The sequence below is a fragment of the Salvelinus namaycush genome, chromosome 31 (genome assembly GCF_016432855.1).
Source record: "Salvelinus namaycush isolate Seneca chromosome 31, SaNama_1.0, whole genome shotgun sequence".
NCBI lineage: Eukaryota > Metazoa > Chordata > Actinopteri > Salmoniformes > Salmonidae > Salvelinus > Salvelinus namaycush.
In genome coordinates, this window is record NC_052337.1 from 47,349,840 (window position 1) to 47,372,412 (window position 22,573).

Sequence of the window (22,573 nt, forward strand, 5' to 3'; positions counted from 1 at the left end):
TGATTATATATCGACTATGAAACAAATAGGACATTGCCTGCTTATGAGTTGCCATGAAAGAAAGTTAGATGAATTCAACTGAAAATGGCGAGAACAGTCGTTCGTAGCTAAATGCTTTTGGTTAGCTTGAGAATAATAATGGCATGATTTATCATTCTACGGTATGTATTTATGTAATATAGTACAATGTTATGAACCCGACACTGAATCGTAGGAGCTAACTACTAGCTATGTAGAAGTTGGACGGAAGAACGCCCAGTGCTGCTTACCTGAGATGTCATCATCACACAATCCTTCTTCGTAGGTGTCCGCTATGACTTCCTTTGTGTCGGAAAGAAAGGCTGAACAGTATTGGTTGTAGCCAAACTGACACTCAAATAATGGCTGACAAATGGAGAAGCATCATCCACACCTCCCACTAAAGCCCGCTCACAGCTGTGGGGTCAAAAGTGCAAACGAAGAACTAGTGTTTCAATCAACAACAACAAAATTCAAAAGCAAAATTTAAAAAAAGAAGCACTGAAAGCAAAGGGGGCAGTCTAGCCTTAACGGGTTGTTGATAGCGAAATTAAATTGGAGTTTTGTTTACAAATAAATGTTTTGTTCTCAAAATAAATTCAGCAAAAAAAGAAACACCCCTTTTTCAGGACCCTGTCTTTCAAAGATAATTCGTAAAAATCCAATTAACTTCACAGATCTTTATTGTTTAAACACTATTTCCCATGCTTATTCAATGAAACATAAACAATTAATTAACATGCACCTGTGGAACGGTCGTTAAGACACTAACAGACGGTTAGTCTACGCCCAATTAAGGTCACAGTTATGAAAACTTGGGACACTAAAGAGGCCTTTCTACTGACTCTGAAAACACCAAAAGAAAGATGCCCAAGGTCCCTGCTCATCTGCGTGAACGTGCCTTAGGCATGCTGCAAGGAGACATTTACATTTACATTTAAGTCATTTAGCAGACGCTCTTATCCAGAGCGACTTACAAATTGGAAAGTTCATACATATTCATCCTGGTCCCCCCGTGGGGAATGAACCCACAACCCTGGCGTTGCAAGCGCCATGCTCTACCAACTGAGCCACACGGGACCACATGAGGACTGCAGATGTGGCCAGGGCAATAAATTGCAATGTCCGTACTGTGAGACGCCTAAGACAGCGCTACAGGGAGACAGGACGGACAGCTGATCGTCCTCGCAGTGGCAGACCACGTGTGATAACACCTGCACAGGATCGGTACATCCGAACATCACACCTGCAGGACAGGTACAGGATGGCAACAACAACTGCCCGAGTACACCAGGAACCCACAATCCCTCCATCAGTGCTCAGACTGTCTGCAATAGAGAGAGGTTGGACTGAGGGCTTGTAGGCCTGTTGTAAGGCAGGTCCTCACCAGACATCATCGGCAACGACGTTGCCTATGGGCACAAACCCACCGTCACTGGACCAGACAGGACTGACAAAAAGTGCTCTTCACTGACGAGTCGCGGTTTTGTCTCACCAGGGGTGATGGCCGGATTCACGTTTATCGTTGAAGGAATGAGCGTTACACCAAGGCCTGTACTCTGGAGCGGGATCGATTTGGAGGTGGAGGGTCCGTCATGGTCTGGGGCGGTGTGTCACAGCATCATCGGACTGAGCTTGTTGTCATTGTAGGCAATCTCAACGCTGTGCGTTACAGGGAAGACCTCTCAAAGAGGTATCCTTCCTGCGGGCTCATCCTGACATGACCCTCCAGCATGACAATGCCACCAGCCATACTGCTCGTTCTGTGCGTGATTTCCTGCAAGTCAGGAATGTCAGTGTTCTGCCATGGCCAGCGAAGAGCCCGGATCTCAATCCCATTGAGCACGTCTGGGACCTGTTGGATCGGAGGGTGAGGGCTAGGGCCATTCCCCCCAGAAATGTCTGGGGAACTTGCAGGTGCCTTGGTGGAAGAGTGGTGTAACATATCACAGCAAGACCCGGCAAATCTGATGCAGTCCATGAGGAGCAGATGCACTGCCGTACTTAATGCAGCTGGTGGCCACACCAGATACTGACTGCTACTTTTGATTTTGACCCCCCTTTGTTTAGGGACACATTATTCCATTTCTGTTAGTCACATGTCTGTGGAACTTGTTCAGTTTATGTCTCAGTTGTTGAATCTTGTTATGTTCATACAAATATTTACACGTTTATATCAACTCATACACCCTGTACCATGGAATCGGTACATAAAAAATCTCTTCCCAACTATTTTGCAATCTGTATGGCACAGCTGTCAACATCCTGATCCTCAAATGAAACTGGTATACTTTCCTATTTATGCTATTTTTATTCCTCCACCAGTTTTGATCCTTTATATTGGGCAGAGAGACCAGTTTCCTACCTCCTCCCGCTGCCACCTGCCTCCTCCATTTTTTGGGTAATGCTGTAATCAATGGGGAATAAAATGCATAAAGTTTTGTGCGCTATTACAAAATATTTGATTGCAAATTTTATTTTAAAGCCTCGTTTTTGCTTTCAGAACAATTATTTTTGATTGAAAAGAAAAAAGTTTTGCTTCAGACAAAAATACACAAATGTACCTCCATACAAGTGGCTTAACAACATCTGGCCGGCAAACCAGGTTGCGGAGTACATGAAGGAGACCGCGATCCAAAAGGCTCAGTGGACCAGACAGATAGGGGCCAAGACAGTCTGAGAGTATCTGTCTGCTGAATACTCCAGGCATGGTGGGTTGCATGTTTTACTAAAACATTAGACTTGAATTTGATTCTGACGCGACCCACTTGACTCACAGGGAGAGCTGTGACAACACACGTCTGGAAAGGAGGCTGTTTGTTAATGCAATATTGACAAATAAATTGTGCGACAGGGTTTGATTGGTTCTCTCAAATGTTTTTTTCTCCTCTGGGGTTGAGACCTCTCATTGTTTGAATTTGAAAATCCAACCATTGTAATAGAAGTGGGCGGCGCTCAGGGGCTGTGTGTGGCTGTGGGTGTTTAAATGAGAAAGACACAGAGAGCCAACCAGTAAAAGCACAGTCCCCTTTATTAAAGACACATTGTGCCGACAACGTCAGTCATTCCAGACTCTGAAGTCAGGAGGACTTCAAGAGTTAGGTGTTAGCCAGGCTAGTGATTAATTGCAATGGAAAAGTAATTGTTTGTCTGGCTACAACAACACAATTTGAAGTCATACGGGGCAGAGTCTCATTATAAACAGCATTGGGTGTATACGGTGAGAACATGTGGATCTGAGCAAGTGTGATGTTTGTGGATATTTATGTAAATGTTAAGTTGTCTTGCTTTTGTCGATGTATGTTTTTGTTGGTCAAAAAAACTAAGTAGAATAAAATATTCTGAAAAAAGTGATTGTTTGCTTTACTACAGATTGCTCAGGACTTACACATTTTAAACCCAGCTACTAGGGGTCTTCGTTTCGCTAGCCTAGAGAGAACCAGGCCCAAGATCTTGTCTTGGAAGTGTAGGTATAGTGTGAAATGACCCTGCTGGTGGTGTCTTACGGTGTTCGCATGCTTCCCTGCCGAAACAGTAAGGAAGAGTTTGTGCATATATTATGATGACATTTTGTGACATTTTTGTTCGTTTTGGACTTCGGTACAGGTTTTCGGGCACACCAAATTTTGGGGGGAGGCAAGCCGAAGTTGATAGCTGAAGTCTACGCCCCTTCGTCGGTGATTGGTAAACAGTAAAGATTCTTCAGTAAAGTCTTTGTCATTCAATGAGAGACGACTCGTTTTCATACACATTTTCTCATTTGGAAAAACATCTTAGTTACATGTAAAATTGCGCGACTAAGATCTCGGCAAAAACATAAAAATCAATGAAAGATGTCTTGAGTTATCTTAGATCAATTCAGACTACTTTGAGGAAGTGTATACTGGCTGCTGCGTCTCAAAATTGACAAGCAGTACTATTGCCGCTTTTTTCTTGTTTTTTAACCCATTACAGTCTGTTACTGCTATTAGCCAATACAAACGCATTGAATAACAAATAAACTACATGGAACAACAGTCCCCACAAAAAAATCTAAAGGAAGTTTGTTCAGAAGTTTCTGACCTATGTCTGAGAGAGATAGGAAAGATCAGGAAACATTTATTCTTTTACATTGAACCCCTTATTTTTGGCACTAAACAGTCTCCATATATACTTCCACTCACACCGACATGTACGCATTCGTGAGAGTCTCACCTTTACACAGAGGGGGTCATATTAGTGTGTAGCCCAGACTGTTCGGACACTACAGACAGAAGTTGGCAGATCGGCTGTACCGACTTCCAATGATTCCCAAGATGCTTGTGGGAGTCGTAGAGCAAAACGGAGAACACCATCGTGTTCGTGAGTCTACTCTTTCCATAATAGTTTATAGGCCAAACGGTTCCGTCGCTACAGAAGATTCTGAGAGAAGACCGATTTTTGGGATGTCTCATGGTCTGACAAACACTGCTCTAGCTCTCTCACCTTTCACCGCAGATGTGGAAGTGCAAAATCGTCAGATGTGGTAGATTGAGACACATCCAATGCAAGAAAAATACATATGTCTAGCTTATACTGATTTATTTGTCTATAGCGATTTATTTTTTTATTACGCTCATTTTTATTATTTTTGCCTGAAACTAAGAGATACACAAGGTGACATCACTTTAAGACTTCTGCCAGTGGTCCTCCCAACACCAGTCTACAAGGTAGGCAGGAAGACATTTCCGACTCAGCTTCAGTGAGTCCAGAAAGTCCTTCATTGACTTGCAGCCTATAAGTTGTTACGCATAACTGCATTGGGTAGATTTCCATTCAATTTGCGACAGATTTCCATGTAAATATTTTTAAATCAGCATAAAACAATATGAGCATTTTCCCACCGTAAATATTTCCAGCGAACAGACTTTTTGTGGATAAAAGGCTGTGCGTGATGACATAGTGTACATAGAAATAACTTCTGCCACACAATTCCCAAGTTAAATGGGTTTCCATTGCATTTTCAACTCTGGTAATGGTTTTGTCACTAACTGTTGCGTTATATAGCACATGTGCCCACTCTGGTCTTGGCACATGCACTCTAGCCAACAGCTAGAGCACATGGGGGTAGAAAATCTACATTTTGAAACTATTATGGATAAGAGCGATATTACAGTTGAATTCGGAAGTTTACATACACTTAGGTTGGAATCATTAAAACTTGTTTTTCAACCACTCCACAAATTTCTTGTTAACAAACTATAGTTTTGGCAAGTCAGTTAGGACATCTAGTTTGTGCATGACACAAGTCGTTTTCCCAACAATTGTTTACAAACAGATTATTTTAACTGAACTACAAGTTTTCAGTATACTTTGCCTACTTTTAAAATATAAAACATTTGGCAGAGCTGATGATCATTTAGGAATTGCTAAACGACTATTTTCCAGTTAGACCAATGGTTCCTTGAGAACAACTACTTGTTGTTCCCCTTTCAGAACAAGTGACGTCACCGAATGAAACGCTATTAGTGCGCACCCCGCTAACTAGCTAGCCATTTCACATCGGTTACAGGAGCAATTTCCAAACACCTGAAGGTACCACGTTCATCTATACAAACAGTAGTACGCAAGTATAAACACCATGGGACCACTCAGCCGTAGAGATGAACGTACTTTAGTGCAAAAAGTGCAAATCAATTCCAGAACAACAGCAAAGGACCTTGTGAAGATGCTGGAAGAAACAGGTACAAAAGTATCTATATCCACAGTGAAACGAGTCCTATATCGACATAACCTGAAAGGCCACTCAGCAAGGAAGAATCCACTGCTCCAAAACCGCCATAAAAAAGCCAGACTACGGTTTGCAACTGCACATGGGGGACAAAGATCATACTTTTTGGAGAAATGTCCTCTGGTCTGATGAAACAAAAATAGAACTGTTTTGTCGCAAATGGGTCTTCCAAATGGACAATGACCCCAAGCATACTTCCAAAGTTGTGGAAAAATGGCTTAAGTACAACAAAGTCAAGGTATTGGAGTGGCCATCACAAAGTCCTGACCTCAATCCTATAGAAAATGTGTGGGCAGAACTGAAAAAGCATGTGCGAGCAAGGAGGCCTACAAAACTGACTCAGTTACACCAGCTCTGTCAGGAGGAATGGGCCAAAATTCACCCAACTTATTGTGGGAAGCTTGTGGAAGGCTACCCAAAACATTTGACCCAAGTTAAACAATTTAAAAGCAATGCTACCAAATACTAATTGAGTGTACGTAAACTTCTGACCCACTGGGAATGTGATGAACGAAATAAAAGCTGAAAGAAATCATTTTCTCTACTATTATTCTGACATTTCACATTCTTAAAATAAAGTGGTGATCCTAACTGACCTAAGACAGGGACTTTTTACTCTGATTAAATGTTAGGGAAATTGTGAAAAACTGAGTTTAAATGTATTTGGCTAAGGTGTATGTAAACTTCAGACTGTATTTGCATTTGTCAAATGGCAGCCAAGCATCGATCATCATGTCACCAGAATAAGACCCTCAATATTTATTGGAAGAAGCATCACTTTGCACATTCACCTTACAGTGAAGTTCATCATCATTTATTTAATCATCTCAAAGTATGATGACAAGCGCCCGGCAATGACAATCGCCCTGCTGAACCACTTCCGTTTGCTGTCTTTTGAGCGTGAACCGACATACATTATGATGAAATCAGCACCATATTCAACTCAGACTCGCCGTCTGCGCCTTGTGATGTAGGTCACGCCTTATGATATGTCTACTAAAGGTAAGGTACCATTTTATAGAACTACTACCCGCCGTGGTATAAATTGTAACATCAAATATAGGCCTGTTTGCCCATCGAGAGTAAAGTGCATCTGAAGATGAGTTTTATGTTGTTGGCAACTGGTATAAAGTTAGTCTTATTTTAATATGCTGGGATATTTAATTATTTGTATATGTAATGAGGTTCTTCCAAGTACTATGCACTAGTATAAAACGGTTGTATTACGAAATAATATACGGTGCACGTCGCAACTTTTTTTTTTTTCATTAATGAGTATAAAAAATGCCTATCGAAATTTTTCTAGGCCCCAAAAAATTCTGCCTAGGCCCCTGGACCAGAACCCATTCTGGGGACTGCACACAGGTGTTTACAGTCATTAATGGAATCGCATTGGAGCAAGGTACACTGCTTGTGGCACTGGATGTGTGCTTCAAGTCCTATTATGTGTTTGACATTACTTTCCCACTGTTCCCCAGCATGGGAATTCCTACAGACCATGGTGTATCAGCTGCCAGGAACAGAATCTCCTGCAGTAAGACTGTTGCGAGCATGTCTTTTTTTACACTGAACAATAGTGTTTAAGTGTCCACTCTTGTATGTAGTGTGAGAAGTGACAGGAGGAAGCACATCCCTCCAGCCAATGTGTTCCTGTGAATTAATAGATCAATGGATGGATGAGCCATGAGTATCTCATTCCAATGCTAATATGCTCTTAAGGAACTAGTTTGATTTTTTTTGCATTTGTGCCTATTTTTTGCCTACAGTACGGTATGTGGCTTGTTTGCCTTTAATTCAACTACTGGTGCCTTCTGGTACACTTTCATTCTATCACAACAATTTATTTTAAATACAAATGTTACATTTTGGGGACTGTGAAGTGCTTTATGAATGAACGTAAAGTAATGAGTCATTAGTCCATGTCCTTAGTAGGTTGTGGAGGTCGACCGATTATGATTTTTCAACGCCGATACCGATTATTGGAGGACCAAAAAAAGCCAATACCGATTAATCGGCCGATTTTTATATATATTTGTAATGAAGACAATTACAACAATACTGAATGAACACTTTAAAAAAAACTTAATATAATACATCAATAAAATCAATTTAGTCTCAAATAAATAATGAAACATGTTCAATTTGGTTTAAATAATGCAAAAACAAAGTGTTTCATATACCTTTGACTATTGGATGTTCTTATAGGCACTTTAGTATTGCCAGCCTAATCTCGGGAGTTGATAGGCTTGAAGTCATAAACAGCGCAATGCTTGAAGCACAGCGATGAGCTGCTGGCAAACGCAGGAAAGTTTGAATGAATGCTTACGAGCCTGTTGCTGCCTACCACCGCTCAGTCAAATCCGGAAACTATAAATTCGAAAACAAAACGTTTATTCTTTCAGTGAAATACGGAACCGTTCCATATTTTATCTAACGGGTGGTAACCCTAAGTCTAAATATTGCTGATACATTGCACAACCTTCAATGTTATGTCATAATTATGTAAAATTCTGGCAAATTACTTACGGTCTTTGTTAGGAAGAAATGGTCTTCACACAGTTCACAACCAGCCAGGCGGCCCAAACTGCTGCATATACCCTGACTCTGTTTGCACAGAACGCAAGAGAAGTGACACAATTTCCCTAGTTAAAAGAAATTCATGTTAGCAGGCAATATTAACTAAATATGCAGGTTTAAAAAGTTTTACTTGTGTATTGATTTTAAGAAAGGCATTGATGTTTATGGTTATGTACACATTGGTGCAACGACAGTGCTTTTTTCGCGAATGCGCTTGTTAAATCATCACCCGTTTGGCGAAGTAGGCTGTGATTCGATGATAAATTAACAGGCACCGCATTGATTATATGCAACGCAGGACAAGCTAGATAAACTAGTAATATCATCAACAATGTGTAGTTGTTGATAAGTTTAATGCTAGCTAGCAATTTACCTTGGTCTCTTGCTGCACTCGTGTAACAGGTGGTCAGCCTGCCACGCAGTCTCCTCGGCCATAATCGGCGTCCAAAAATGGCGATTACCGATTGTTCTGAAAACTTTAAATCTGCCCTAATTAATCGGCCATTCCGATTAATCGGTCGACCTCAAATGTAATAGTGTAAGAGTAAGAGTAAGAGTGACCTTCAAATGTAATATTTTACACTTGATCTGTGTAACAATGTTTTAACTCGACCCAAATGAAGATTTATTGTATGGCAAAACAGCATGGTGTGTAGTGTCACCTAAGATAGCCTAAGCTAGCTGATGTGTCAGTTGATGTGAATGTCTATTAGATCTGGCACTGGTAAACATATTTAGACAATAGGGCTTTGTTTCAATGTGCTATTTAACATTTTTAAAAGTATATATTCTTGTATATTCTCTGACGTGATGTATGTTCTAAAATGCAGGCAATAGAAATTAATTGTTTGAAATTAATTGTTTGAAATTCAACATTGTATCTTGATTGTGTGTGTGTAAGAAACAGCGGTGGTGGGATGATAGAGAAGGCAAAATATACAAGCAAAATTAGGATTAGATTGAGAGAAAAAAATGACTCAGCTGCTGGGTCAATCCCCTAACCCAATGTGCTGGGTTTATGTCACTACCCAACACGCTGGGTGGTTTTAACCCAGCAATATAGTCTAATTTATCCAACAGTTGAGTCAAGCGCTCAACCCAAGGCACTGGGTTAGAAGCAAAACCCAAATCCACTGGGTTGAATTAACCCAATGCTTTGTTTTGTCCTGTATTGACCCAGCGCTGGGCTGTCAAAATTACCCAAATTGGGTTATTTTTAACCCAGCATTTTTTTGAGTAACAATAATTCATTTTGGGGAAATAATATTGCCATATTAGGCATAACAAAATGTCGACCTTTTAAGATGCCAAAATATGCATTGTTTTCAGTATCCTAATTTTGTTTTGTTTTCTGATTTGTTTTAGTGCATGCATTCAACAAGCTTTGGAGGAAGGACTTCCACAGGGCCACAGTCTCCAAAGTTCACTCAAAAAGACAATAGTTCCAAACTGGGTTTGATTTAGTTTTTGTTGTTTTAATTATTTAAAAAATGGTTCATTATCTTTTAAACTTCCATTGGTTAATTTATTGCTCAGTTATCACTTGGCTCATGTAAATAATTATTTTGTTATCCCTTTAAACATCCTAAGGTCAATGTCCCCATAGTGTTCACATTTCTCTCATGTAAATATTGTCGCTGCATAAAAAGATGAAACATTTTATTGAGGAAATATCCCGTCTTTGCTATTTTCTTCACTAGCATGCTGATTATTTTAAGTTGCATTGGATTTATTTTATCTGTTAAAACTTTTTAGGGATAGGGGGTAGCATTTTCACTTTGGATGAATAGCGTGTCCAGAGTGAACTGCCTCCTACTCTGTCCCAGATGCTAATATATGCATATTATTATTACTATTGGATAGAAAACACTCTGAAGTTTCTAAAACTGTTTGAATGATGTCTGTGAGTATAACAGAACTCATATAGCAGGCGAAAACCTAACAAAAATCCAACCAGGAAGTGGGATATCTGAGGTTGGTCGATTTTCAACTCATCGCCTATTGAATTCCCAGTGGGATATGGCTCTGTTTGCACTTCCTACGGCACTTCCTACGGCTTCCACTAGATGTCAACAGTTAGCTTCTACTGTGATGTGGAGCCGGATGAGAGGGGAATGAGTCAGTGGTCTGGCAGAGAGCCAGGTCCTGGTCACGCGCATTCCACATGATATCGACTTGCGTTCCATTACTTTTATAGACACAAAGGAATTCTATATTTATGATAATATTTATGATAACAACATCCTAAAGATTGATTCTATACTTAGTTTGAAATGTTTCTACGACCTGTAATATAACTTTTTGAAGTTTTCGTCCGACGTTCGCCTGGACCCGCAGGAGCGTTTGGATATGTGTACTAAACGGGCTAACAAAAGTAGCTACTTGGACATAAATAATGGACATTATCGAACAAAACAACAATTTATTGTGGAACTAGGATTCCTGGAAGTGCATGCTGATGAAGATCATCAAAGGTAAGTGATTAATTCTATCTCTTTCTGCTTTTTGTGACTCGTATCTTTGGCTGGGAAAATGGCTGTGTGTTTTTTGGACTTGGCGGTGATCTAACATAATCATATGTTGTGTTTTCACTGTAAAGCATTTTTTGAAATCGGACCCGATGGGTAGATTAACAAGATGTTTATCTTTCATTTGCTGTATTGGACTTGTTAATGTGTGAAAGTTACATATTTCAAAAAAAATAATTTGAATTTCCCACGCTGCCTTTTCAGCGGAATGTTGTAGAGGGGTTCTGCTAGCGGAACGTGTGTCCTAGAAAGGATAAGACATTGAATACATGTTGTTTAGTATAGTTTAGTTTTTTTCTCTGTGAAGTAAGTTCATTTAATGTTGTGATTTGGTTTATGTATATACTTTTCAATGTTTAACACACAGTAACCAAAACCCTAATATAATTTCAATATTCATACTGAGTTTCCCAAAGTTGTTTGCCAGAAGTTCACAAGTTGCAAATTGTCCAAAGGTTTTCCACAAATGTTTGCCAGAAACCAGTTTTTCGGTATGGGAAATATTACCACTACCTTTTTAAAACCATGTCTATTAGGTATGTAACAATTCAGATATGAATTGTTCCCGATTCAAATGTTTAAGATACGACTGACTGCATAGGTACAATAGATCCCAAACCGAACCAAATGTAGCATGCATCGGTCAGAAAATCGATTCAAACGTTAAGCATCGCGGAGTCACAAAAATGTTTTGCTCTTCTTTTTAAATTTTTTTACACCCAATGCATCCTCTCCTTCAGTGTCGAACTAAGCATGTAACGTTAACTGTGTTGACAGTCATTGATCAACAAGTCATTTTGCATGCCGAACAACCCTAGGCAATATCAGTAGCCTAGTCAAACTGTGCACTGTGTCCAGCTTCGCACGATGACCAACGCGAGGTAGGCGGCCTGTTCCTGATCTTGCACATCTGCGTGGCACCCATAACATGTTTTGCATTAGATTAGGCTCTATTAGTTAAGTGACAAGCAAGGTAATTGTTATCTATGTACTGTTGAAAATGCTGTTTTATCAGAATAAAAGTAAGTTACCGGAGACGCAACTGTCATTCAGCTATAGGCTACCTGCTGAACAGAGTTTAGAATAGGTTTTATTCAGATTGTTCAGGTTCACCATCAGCGATAGTTTTGGTAAACTCTTAGAAAAAATGGTGCTATCTAGAACTTGAAAGGGTTCTTTGAATGTCCTCATAGGAGAACCCTTTAAAGAACCATTTTGAGTTCCAGGTAGGTTGGTTCTACCTTGGACCAAAAAGGTTTCTCCTAAGGGGGCAGCCGAAGAACCCTTCTGGAACCATTTTTTAAAGAATAGTTTTGCTTTAAACAATCTGTGTATATATGGTCATTTTTATATACAGTGTATAGTTGATCATTTGCGAGGTGCACTGGATGGTCTAAGCGGGAGTAGAGAAGAAGCTCACAAAAAAATTACAAACGATCAAAACCATTTGATTTTGAGATGGGGGTGAAATCCAAAGTTGTACTATATACACTGCTCAAAAAAATAAAGGGAACACTTAAACAACACAATGTAACTCCAAGTCAATCACACTTCTGTGAAATCAAACTGTCCACTTAGGAAGCAACACTGATTGACAATACATTTCACATGCTGTTGTGCAAATGGAATAGACAAAAGGTGGAAATTATAGGCAATTAGCAAGACACCCCCAATAAAGGAATGGTTCTGCAGGTGGTGACCACAGACCACTTCTCAGTTCCTATGCTTCCTGGCTGATGTTTTGGTCACTTTTGAATGCTGGCGGTGCTTTCACTCTAGTGGTAGCATGAGACGGAGTCTACAACCCACACAAGTGGCTCAGGTAGTGCAGTTCATCCAGGATGGCACATCAATGCGAGCTGTGGCAAAAAGGTTTGCTGTGTCTGTCAGCGTAGTGTCCAGAGCATGGAGGCGCTACCAGGAGACAGGACAGTACATCAGGAGACGTGGAGGAGGCCGTAGGAGGGCAACAACCCAGCAGCAGGACCGCTACCTCCACCTTTGTGCAAGGAGGTGCACTGCCAGAGCCCTGCAAAATGACCTCCAGCAGGCCACAAATGTGCATGTGTCAGCATATGGTCTCACAAGGGGTCTGAGGATCTCATCTCGGTACCTAATGGCAGTCAGGCTACCTCTGGCGAGCACATGGAGGGCTGTGCCGCCCCACAAAGAAATGCCACCCCATACCATGACTGACCCACCGCCAAACCGGTCATGCTGGAGGATGTTGCAGGCAGCAGAACGTTCTCCACGGCGTCTCCAGACTCTGTCACGTCTGTCACATGTGCTCAGTGTGAACCTGCTTTCATCTGTGAAGAGCACAGGGCACCAGTGGCGAATTTGCCAATCTTGGTGTTCTCTGGAAAATGCCAAACGTCCTGCACGGTGTTGGGCTGTAAGCACAACCCCCACCTGTGGACGTCGGGCCCTCATACCACCCTCATGGAGTCTGTTTCTGACCGTTTGAGCAGACACATGCACATTTGTGGCCTGCTGGAGGTCATTTTGCAGGGCTCTGGCAGTGCACCTCCTTGCACAAAGGCGGAGGTAGCGGTCCTGCTGCTGGGTTGTTGCCCTCCTACGGCCTCCTCCACGTCTCCTGATGTACTGGCCTGTCTCCTGGTAGCGCCTCCATGCTCTGGACACTACGCTGACAGACACAGCATACCTTCTTGCCACAGCTCGCATTGATGTGCCATCCTGGATGAGCTGCACTACCTGAGCCACTTGTGTGGGTTGTAGACTCCGTCTCATGCTACCACTAGAGTGAAAGCACCGCCAGCATTCAAAATTGACCAAAACATCAGCCAGGAAGCATAGGAACTGAGAAGTGGCCTGTGGTCACCACCTGCAGAACCACTCCTTTATTGGGGGTGTCTTGCTAATTGCCTATAATTTCCACCTTTTGTCTATTCCATTTGCACAACAGCATGTGAAATTTATTGTCAATCAGTGTTGCTTCCTAAGTGGACAGTTTGATTTCACAGAAGTGTGATTGACTTGGAGTTACATTGTGTTGTTTAAGTGTTCCCTTTATTTTTTTGAGCAGTGTATTCATTGGCTATGCCATAGCTAATTTGTAAATGTGAAATATTGATACCTTACTAGCTCAAACACTTAATTTGCAAAATGACAATTTAATTATTGGGTGATGTTGATTTCAGAACCAAAGTGTGGGGGACAGAAAACAGGCTACATTGCCCTCCCTAGTTTGATAGTGGTAGTGGGGTGTTCGATCCCTAGTCTCCTGTATGACTCAGATCAGGTGCCTACATAGTACATAGACAATTTACACACACACACACACACACAGTACATACACCGTAGACATGCATCATTTACACACACGTCAAGCTCAGAGGCCCAGCTCATGAACTCCATCAGCTACAGATTTGAATTTAGAATGGAAATTAATGTGAAATGAATGAATGTGTTTATGCAACAAATGTTAGTGCATCGAACCGAATTGCATTGATTCGTTCTCTACTCAAACAAACGTTTCAAACTGAAATGTATCGTATCGGAGCCCATGTATCTAGATAAAGTACGTATTGAATCGTCTTGAAAGGGAAATATGCATATCCCTGTCTTTTTTTAAATTTTCCAAACACAATTCAAAACAATCACAATTTTTAAAAATCATTGTAAGCATCTTTTAACACAAGATTAACACTTAACACTTTTTTCCTTTTTTTTACCCTAATGCAAACATTTTGACTATATTAGCCAAGACAAATACAAGGATGCACTTTTATGATAGGTTTAGGGTGACCTATTGAAGCTTACAGAGACCCCAACTGATGTATAGAACAATCTTAACATGATCTTCTTTGGTTTATGTAACAGTATAGCTTCCTCGCCCCTACCTGGGTTCAAACCAGGGACCCTCTGCACACATAGATAACAGCCACCCACGAAGCATCGTTACCCGTCGCTCCACAAAAGCCACGGCCCTTACAGAAAAAGGGGAACAACTACTTCAAGGTCTCAGAGCGAGACCTTGAAGAGACCAATTGAAACGCTATTCGCGCGCACCCTGCTAACTAGCTAGCCATTTCACACCGGTTACATTTAGATACAAGCATCATGAAACCTCCATGTGGTTTCTTCTTTCAGACTCTATGAAATGATGACCTCTTCCTAAATATTTGGTCAAACGAATAATTGTGTATGGTTTCCTAGAAAAAAGGGTGGCTCAATATGACCCGGGTTATCACTCAACCAACTTAGTGTTAGATAGTGTTGGATCTGTGAAATCCACATGTATTGATCATATCTTCACAAATGCTGCAGAGCTTTGCTCTTAAAACAATGTCAGTTCCAATTGTTGTGACCATAACATGGTGGCAATAACAAGGAAATCCGAGGAACCAAAGGCAGGGCCTAAAGTTTATTTATATCATACCCCAAAAATTCTCAGGATGATGTGTATGAGGAAGTGAATCCAGATGCAGCACTTGGAGTATTTGTACAATTATTCTTACCAGTTGTTGACAAACATGCATCTGTAAAGAAACAGCTTGGATGTCAGCCCACCACCTCAAGCTCAACCTCGCCAAGACTGAGCTGCTCTTCCTCCCGTGGAAGGCCTGCCCACTCCAAGTCCACAGTGTCCCCCTCCCAGAGTGCAAAGAACCTTGGCGTGACCCTAGACAACACCCTGTCGTTTTCTGCAAACAAAAACAGTTCCTGCTCTTCAACATCCGTAGAGTACGAGCCTAGCTCACACAGGAAGCAGTGCACGTGCTTATCCAGGCACCCGTCTGGACTACTGCAACTCGCTGTTGGCTGGGCTCCCAGCTTGTGCCATCAAACCCCTGCAAGTTATCCAGAACGCTGCAGCCCACCTGGTGTTCAACCTTCCCAAGTTATCCCATGTCACCCCGCTCCTCCACACACTCCACCGGCTTCCAGTCAAAGCTTGCATCCGCTACAAGACCATGGTACTTGCCTACCGGAGCAGCAAGATGAACTGCCCCTCCCTACCTTCAGGATATGTTCAAACCCTACACCCAACCCGAGCACTCCGTTCTGCCACCTCTGGTCTCTTGGCTCCTGTTCAGCCCAGTCAAAGCACTTCTCTGTCCTGGCACCCCAATGGTGGAACCAGGTTCCCCCTGAACCTAGGACAGCAATGTCCCTGCCCATGTTCCGAAAACATCTGAAACCCTACCTCTTCAAAGAGTGTCTTCAATAATCCCACAGCAGCCCCCCACCCTCGCACCTCATCCTCACCCGCTGGTAAAGTGGACAAAATTGAACAGTGAACCATCATATTTGTGTATTGAAGATCTGATGAAAGAGAAGGATTGCTGTTTTGAATTTGGTCAAGATAGTGTGGGAGAGGTGATTGTGATTGAAAAATGATAGTTATCCATCAATAATGATAAACCACCAGGTATAGACAACCTACACAGGAAACTGTTGAGAATGGTAGCAGACTCGATTGCCACCTGTATTTCCCGTATCTTTATCCAAAGCCTAAAGGAGTGTATCCACAGGTGTGGAAGGAAGCTAAAGTAGTTCCACTGCCTAAAAATAGTAAAGCACCCGTTGCTCGCTCTAACAGCCGCCCAATCAGTTTGCTGCCTACTCTTAGTAAACTGATGGAGAGGATTGTGTCTGACCAAATACAATGCTATTTTCCAGAGAACAAGTTACCTACTGACTTTCAGCAGGCATGCACTGTAGGGAAGGGCATTCAACTTGTACTGCACCGACTCAGATGACTGTTTGGCTAAATGGATAATTAGATGATAGTTGGAGCTGCATTGTTAGATTTCAGTGCAGCCTTTGATGTTATTGATCATAATTTGTTGTTGAAAAAAAACCTGCTTGTTATGGCTTTACATCACCTGCCATCACATGGTTGGAGATGGGGCTGGGTGATATGGCCTAAAAATCCTATCTCAATTTTTTTTCAAACTTATGGGCGAGTTTTCTCTAAATGAGCATTGTTGCACTATTAAAGGTCAATACACTGCATTTCAAACAGTCAGGAATAATTGAATGAATTCAGGGCTTGTAAAATTATACCTAGGCTAAATATAAGCCTTCCACAACCATAAGACCAGCAATTTAATTATTTTATCAATAATCACTGATTTGGCTTTCAAGTCTATGAAAATGCTATTTTTGTTACAAATTTGACCAGAAACATGCACAATGCATATCCACTAATAATGACAAACTTCTAGTAGCAGGCAATATAGAAAACTAACACAGGTATCATAAACAATCTCTCAAGCACAAGCCCACATGCTAGTGAGTAGCCAGCTCATCTTTATATTTCAGGTCTAGCCAACTTGAATCCATTTGCTTGCTAAACAAGGTAGAACAGTTCAACTGTTATAAATGCATCCGTCAGTCTCCAACTGTTTGAACAACACAGCCTGTTCACTTTGTTTAGATGTTGAAATCAAGTGGCCTATCTGGATAAGAAGATGCTTATTTCTCAGAATGAGAACGAGTTGCCAAATCCTTATATAAATGCGTCGATTTTATACTCATGGCACATTTATAAAACACAGACTAGACAGCTAGAAGGTAGTTAAGGTAGTCCATCCCTGTTTGCTTCCGATTTATTCCATGTGACCTGTTACCAGAATACTAACAAATGCTAACAAGTACTAGCAAATTCCCATAGCAGGTGCTAGCTAAATGCTAACGAGTGCAAACAAACTAATTGCAAGGACGGACGACCCAGTTCATAAAGTTAAACAAGTATCTCAAAGGCTACTCAGTTTTCTGCACGCACAAAACAAATATTACTAAACAGCAGGGATCTTAATCCAAGAGGGGATTTTCTCTGACTGCTCTTAACAAGATGCCACTTAGCTAGCAAGTTAGCAAACCAAATACACAGCTGGGTAAACTGCTTTATCTTTATCTATTAACCTAGTACAAATATTCAAATGTTTTTTTTAAAACTCTAGTTCAGATGGTTTGGCAATTCATACCACGGATATTTCAAAACACCCCGATATACAGTGTGCTCCAAAATTACTAGCACCCCTGACTGGCTATGCACAAACAATACTTAAAAAAATGTAAACAATATAATTATAGAGAAACTCAAAATACCAACATGTGAGAAATACTGTACTTTATTCATGTTTCAATGGAACCCACCAAAATCATTTATTGATTTAATTAAAAAATCAAGGTTTCAAAATTATTGCCACTCCTCATTTAGTGCTTAGTGCAACCACCTCTGGCAAGGTTAACAGCATGGAGTCTTTTCCTGTAGTGTTTGACAAGGTTAAGGAACACATTTTGAGGGATTTTGGACCATTCCTCTATGCAAATCCTTTCAAGATCCTTCACATTCTTGGGTTTGCGCTTATCAACTGCCCTCTTCAACTCAGCCCACAGGTTTTCTATTGGGTTGAGGTCCGGCGACTGAGATGGCCGAACATTAATTTAGTTGGATCTTGAGGTATGTTTTGGGTCATTGTCTTGTTGGAAAGTCCACCTATGGCCAAGTCCCAGCCTTTTGGCAGAGGCAACCAGATTGTCAGACAAAATTGCCTGATACTTGGTGGAATTCATTATGCCATCAATCTTAACCAGTGCCCCTGGACCTCTGGAGTTAAAACGGCCCCAAAACATCACTGATCCACCACCATATTTCACCGTGGGTATGAGGTGCCTCTCCTTGTATGCATCTCTGTTTCGACGCCAAACATGCCGATGCTGTATCTGACCTAAAATGTTACATTTTGGTCAGATACAGAGCACCTTCTTCCAGTCATAATTTAAATGACATTTGGCAAACTCCAAGCGCTTGAGTCTGTGTCTTGGGGTCAGAAAGGGCTTTCTTCTGGCAACCCTTCCAAAGAGCCTGGTGTCTGATGGTTCTTTTTGAAACCTGGTGACCCCAAGACACCACCAAGGCCTGCAATTCTTTCTCAGTGATTATTGGGGATTTTGTTACTTCTCTTACCATCCTTCCTATCCTGGAGGGATTTGCATTTGCGTCCTCTTCCCGTGAGGTTAACTGTTAATCTTTAGATTTTTTAAAATAATTACCCTGACAGTGCTCAATGGTATATTCAATCGTTTGTGGATCTTCTTGTAGCCATTACCAGATTTATGAAGGTCTATGCCCATCTGTCTCTTTTGAACTGCCAGTTCTTTTGTTTTCTTCATGGTGTTGGATGACAAAGGGACATTGCATGCATGTTACCATGTTTTTATACCCTAGTGAAACAGGAAGTGATGTAATGGCTCAATATAGTTCCTTAACACGTAGATAAACAAAAAAAGTGGAGAAAGAAAAAAAAAAGTGGAATTTAATTCCTGGTTTAATGTTGGTAGATGTTATTTACAATCTTTAAGGGTGCCATTAATTATGAAACCTTGATTTGGAGGACATTGATTTTTTTAAATTAAATCAATAAATTATTTTGGTGGGTTCCATTGAAACATGATTAAAGTACAGTATTTCTCACATGTTAGTATTTTGAGTTTCTCTCTATAGTATTGTTGGTGCATTGCCCATCAGAGGTGCCAGTAATTTTGGAGCCCACTGTACAGTACCCAACCCTACACATGTATTTATGCATGAATAGTTTAAAATGTGTATATTGTATCGGGAAATTCCACAAATTCACTTTTAAAAAGGCACACCTGTTAATTGAAATGCATTCCAGGTGACTACCTCATGAAGTTGGTTGAGAGAATGCTGAGAATGTGCAAAGGGTGGCTACTTTGAAGAATCTCAAATATAAAATATATTTTGATTTGTTTAACACTTTTTCGGTTACTACATGATTCCATATGTGTTATTTCATAGTTTTGATGTCTTCACTATTATTCTACAATGTAGAAAATAGTAAAAATAAAGAAAAATCCTGGAAGGAGTAGGTGTGTCCAAACTTTTGACTGGTACAGTACTTTTGTATATTATATATATATATATATATACAGTTGAAGTCAGAAGTTTTCATATTGTGTGTCGGCCAGGAGAACACACACAAGACCAAATCGCGCTGTTAAGACACTGATGCCCTTTGCAACCACGTACCTATGTGAGAGTGGATTCTCGGCCCTCACTAGCATGAAAACTAAATACAGGCACAGACCTTGTTGAAAATTATTTAAAACTGATACTCTCTCCAATACAACCCAACATTGCAGAGTTATGTGCATCCTTTCAAGCACTCCCTTCACATTAACCTGTGGTGAGTTACTCACAATTTTCAATGAACAAATAAGGTTTTATATGCAAGATGGTTAAATAAAGAGCAAAATTATTGATTATTATTATTTGTGTCATGGTCCTGTAAGAGCTCTTTGTCACTTCCCACACACATTTATGTTTAATAACATTTGCTGACCCTGTTGCTAGAGGGGGTACGCAGCTGGAGGTTGAATGTTTGAAGGGTACGGGACTATAAAAAGTTTGGGAACCACTGCCTTAAACGATCAATCGAGTAGGGTAGGAGCAAACATCCTAAACATATATTGTTTCTCTCCTGTGTGTACAGAGTTCCCACATACCACTAATTGATTCCCTGATGATGGCACACACAGTGGAGATGATCAGCATAGAGCGGGTGGTAGGCTGCGTCAAACGCTTCTCCACCTTCAGTGCCTCCAAGGAGCTGCCCTTTGACCTGGAGGACGCCATGGTCTTCTGGATCAACAAGGTGAGCCGTGCGTGCGTCAGGGTTTCCGTTAGGAAAATGTGTCACCGGACATTTGACTGGCAACATTTTAATTTATCGGACATTTAAGAAATTTAACGGACCCATATGCATTGGGTGCGTAACCTGATCAGGGCGTCCACCCACGGTGCTCAGAATGACAGAAATTACATTTAGAATATGGTCATTCATATTAACAGAACATGCAAGTCGAGGATGCAACGATGTGCGGTCCTTCTTACTGAATTCCGATAACTACTTTTTTTACCTTTCCTCAGCCAACACGACAAGTAACGAACGGCAAAACCGCTAGCCTATGTCATTCTACTATAGTAGAAAAGTTTAAGCTACCTATTCTATTGGTCAGCTTGTCCAGAAATAAATAGCCTATTCCAAACAGATCCCAAATTCATATAACCAGTAGGCCTACAGTAGTTTACATATTCTTTAAAAAATTACTTTGAAAAAGAATGAGTCTGATGCAAAAGATCAGAACGTTTAGCTTAAAATATTTATAAACCTATTTCTTCAAATTGTAAGCGCATTAATGTGCTAAAGGCAGTAGGCTGCGTGTAAATGTTTGTTCCAAAATGCAATTAGCAGGAAAACACTGTTGTCAAAAGGACACTGCACACGAGAGCAGTTTCATGTGACCGAGATGAAAATATCTGTCGGAAATTTAGAACGAGAGGAGATCTAATGGGATACTTTGAAGCACAGTAAGACATGCCTCGTGTATTAAAACGTTCAACGTTAAAGCTTTCAAACAATTAAGTATATTTCTAAGTTTTCTAAATGCATACTGCCTCCAGCTCATTGGAAAAGGGAAAGGGGGATACCTAGTCAATTGTACAACTGAATGCATTTAGCCCAACCCCTCTGAATCAGAGAGGTGCGTGGGGCTGCCATAATCGACATCCACGTCTTCGGTGCACGGGGAACAGTGGGTTAACAGCCTTGCTCAGGGGCAGAACGACTGCAGTGGTGTGTGACGCGCTGATGAAGCCTGCCTCCCGTTGCCGTTTGATGCCACTTTCAAAACAACTGGGAACTCGTAAATCTCTGATTTCAGTGCGTTGAAGTCAACTGGCCATCCAACTCGGAATTCTAACTCTTTCTAGATCTCCGACCTGAACATTACTGATGTTCATGATTTGACCTCATATTTGTCAGTTCCCAGTTGTCTTGAAAGCACCACAAGATGCTGCAGCAGCAGATGTTGTGCTGTCTTGACAGATTTTCCACTCAAAGGCTCTGTATCTGAATGATTGTACGCGTGTGATAAATAAGATGCATAACCAATATACTGTACACGCGCCAATTTAATTCCACTAAATTAAGAAAATGAACCGCTAAGCATGACCAGTCAAATGTATTTACATCGACTTGCAACAATGAATAGGCTAAAAAGCATTATTATGCAACAGGAATTTCTTCTCCCAGACAGTTGGCTGGCGGCAATCTTATTTTTCAGGTTTTCTATTATTTTATCGGACAAAAGCCTGCTATTGTGTGTGTGAGTGTGAGAGAGCGGGACTATGTGTGTAGTGTACTGACCCTTGTCTGTCCCCCAGGTGAATATGAAGATGAAGGAGATCACAGAGAAAGAGACCATAATCAAGCAGCATCTGCTAGAGTCCCCCAGCCACCAAAAGGTATTTTCGCGTTTTCCCCTCGCTGTCTTTCTCACTCTCGCTGTCTTTCTCTCTCTCGCTGTCGCTCTCGCTCTCACTCTCGCTAGCCATCTCTCGCATTCTTTCAATTCAATTTAAAGGGCTATTTTGGCACTATCTGCATTGCTTTCATTTTTTCTCATGATTTCTTTCATTTTCACTCACTCTCACTTTCTCTCTCTTCAATTTCTTATTTCCATCCCTCAGTGTTCACCTACCATTGCTAAGGCGCGGACGGGCTTCAGCCATCTTTAACTTTGCCACAATGCTACTACTACCGTTAGGCTACAGGAGCATGCTCATTGCTAAAATGGCACACCTGTCTCATAATACACTACATGACTGAATGTATATGTACACCTGCTCATCGATCATCTA

The 22,573-nt window shown here is 41.1% G+C and overlaps 1 protein-coding gene across 1 annotated transcript in view; it reads left to right on the forward strand.

Moving 5' to 3' along the window:
- Window positions 1-22,573, forward strand: part of LOC120025827 (calmodulin-regulated spectrin-associated protein 1-B-like) — a 112,358-nt gene that overhangs the window by 24,780 nt on the left and 65,005 nt on the right. Inside the window, exons 4-5 of the mRNA XM_038970518.1 lie at window positions 20,364-20,525; window positions 22,097-22,177. Of these exons, the coding sequence (XP_038826446.1) occupies window positions 20,364-20,525; window positions 22,097-22,177 (243 nt within the window). The remainder of the gene's footprint in view (window positions 1-20,363; window positions 20,526-22,096; window positions 22,178-22,573) is intronic.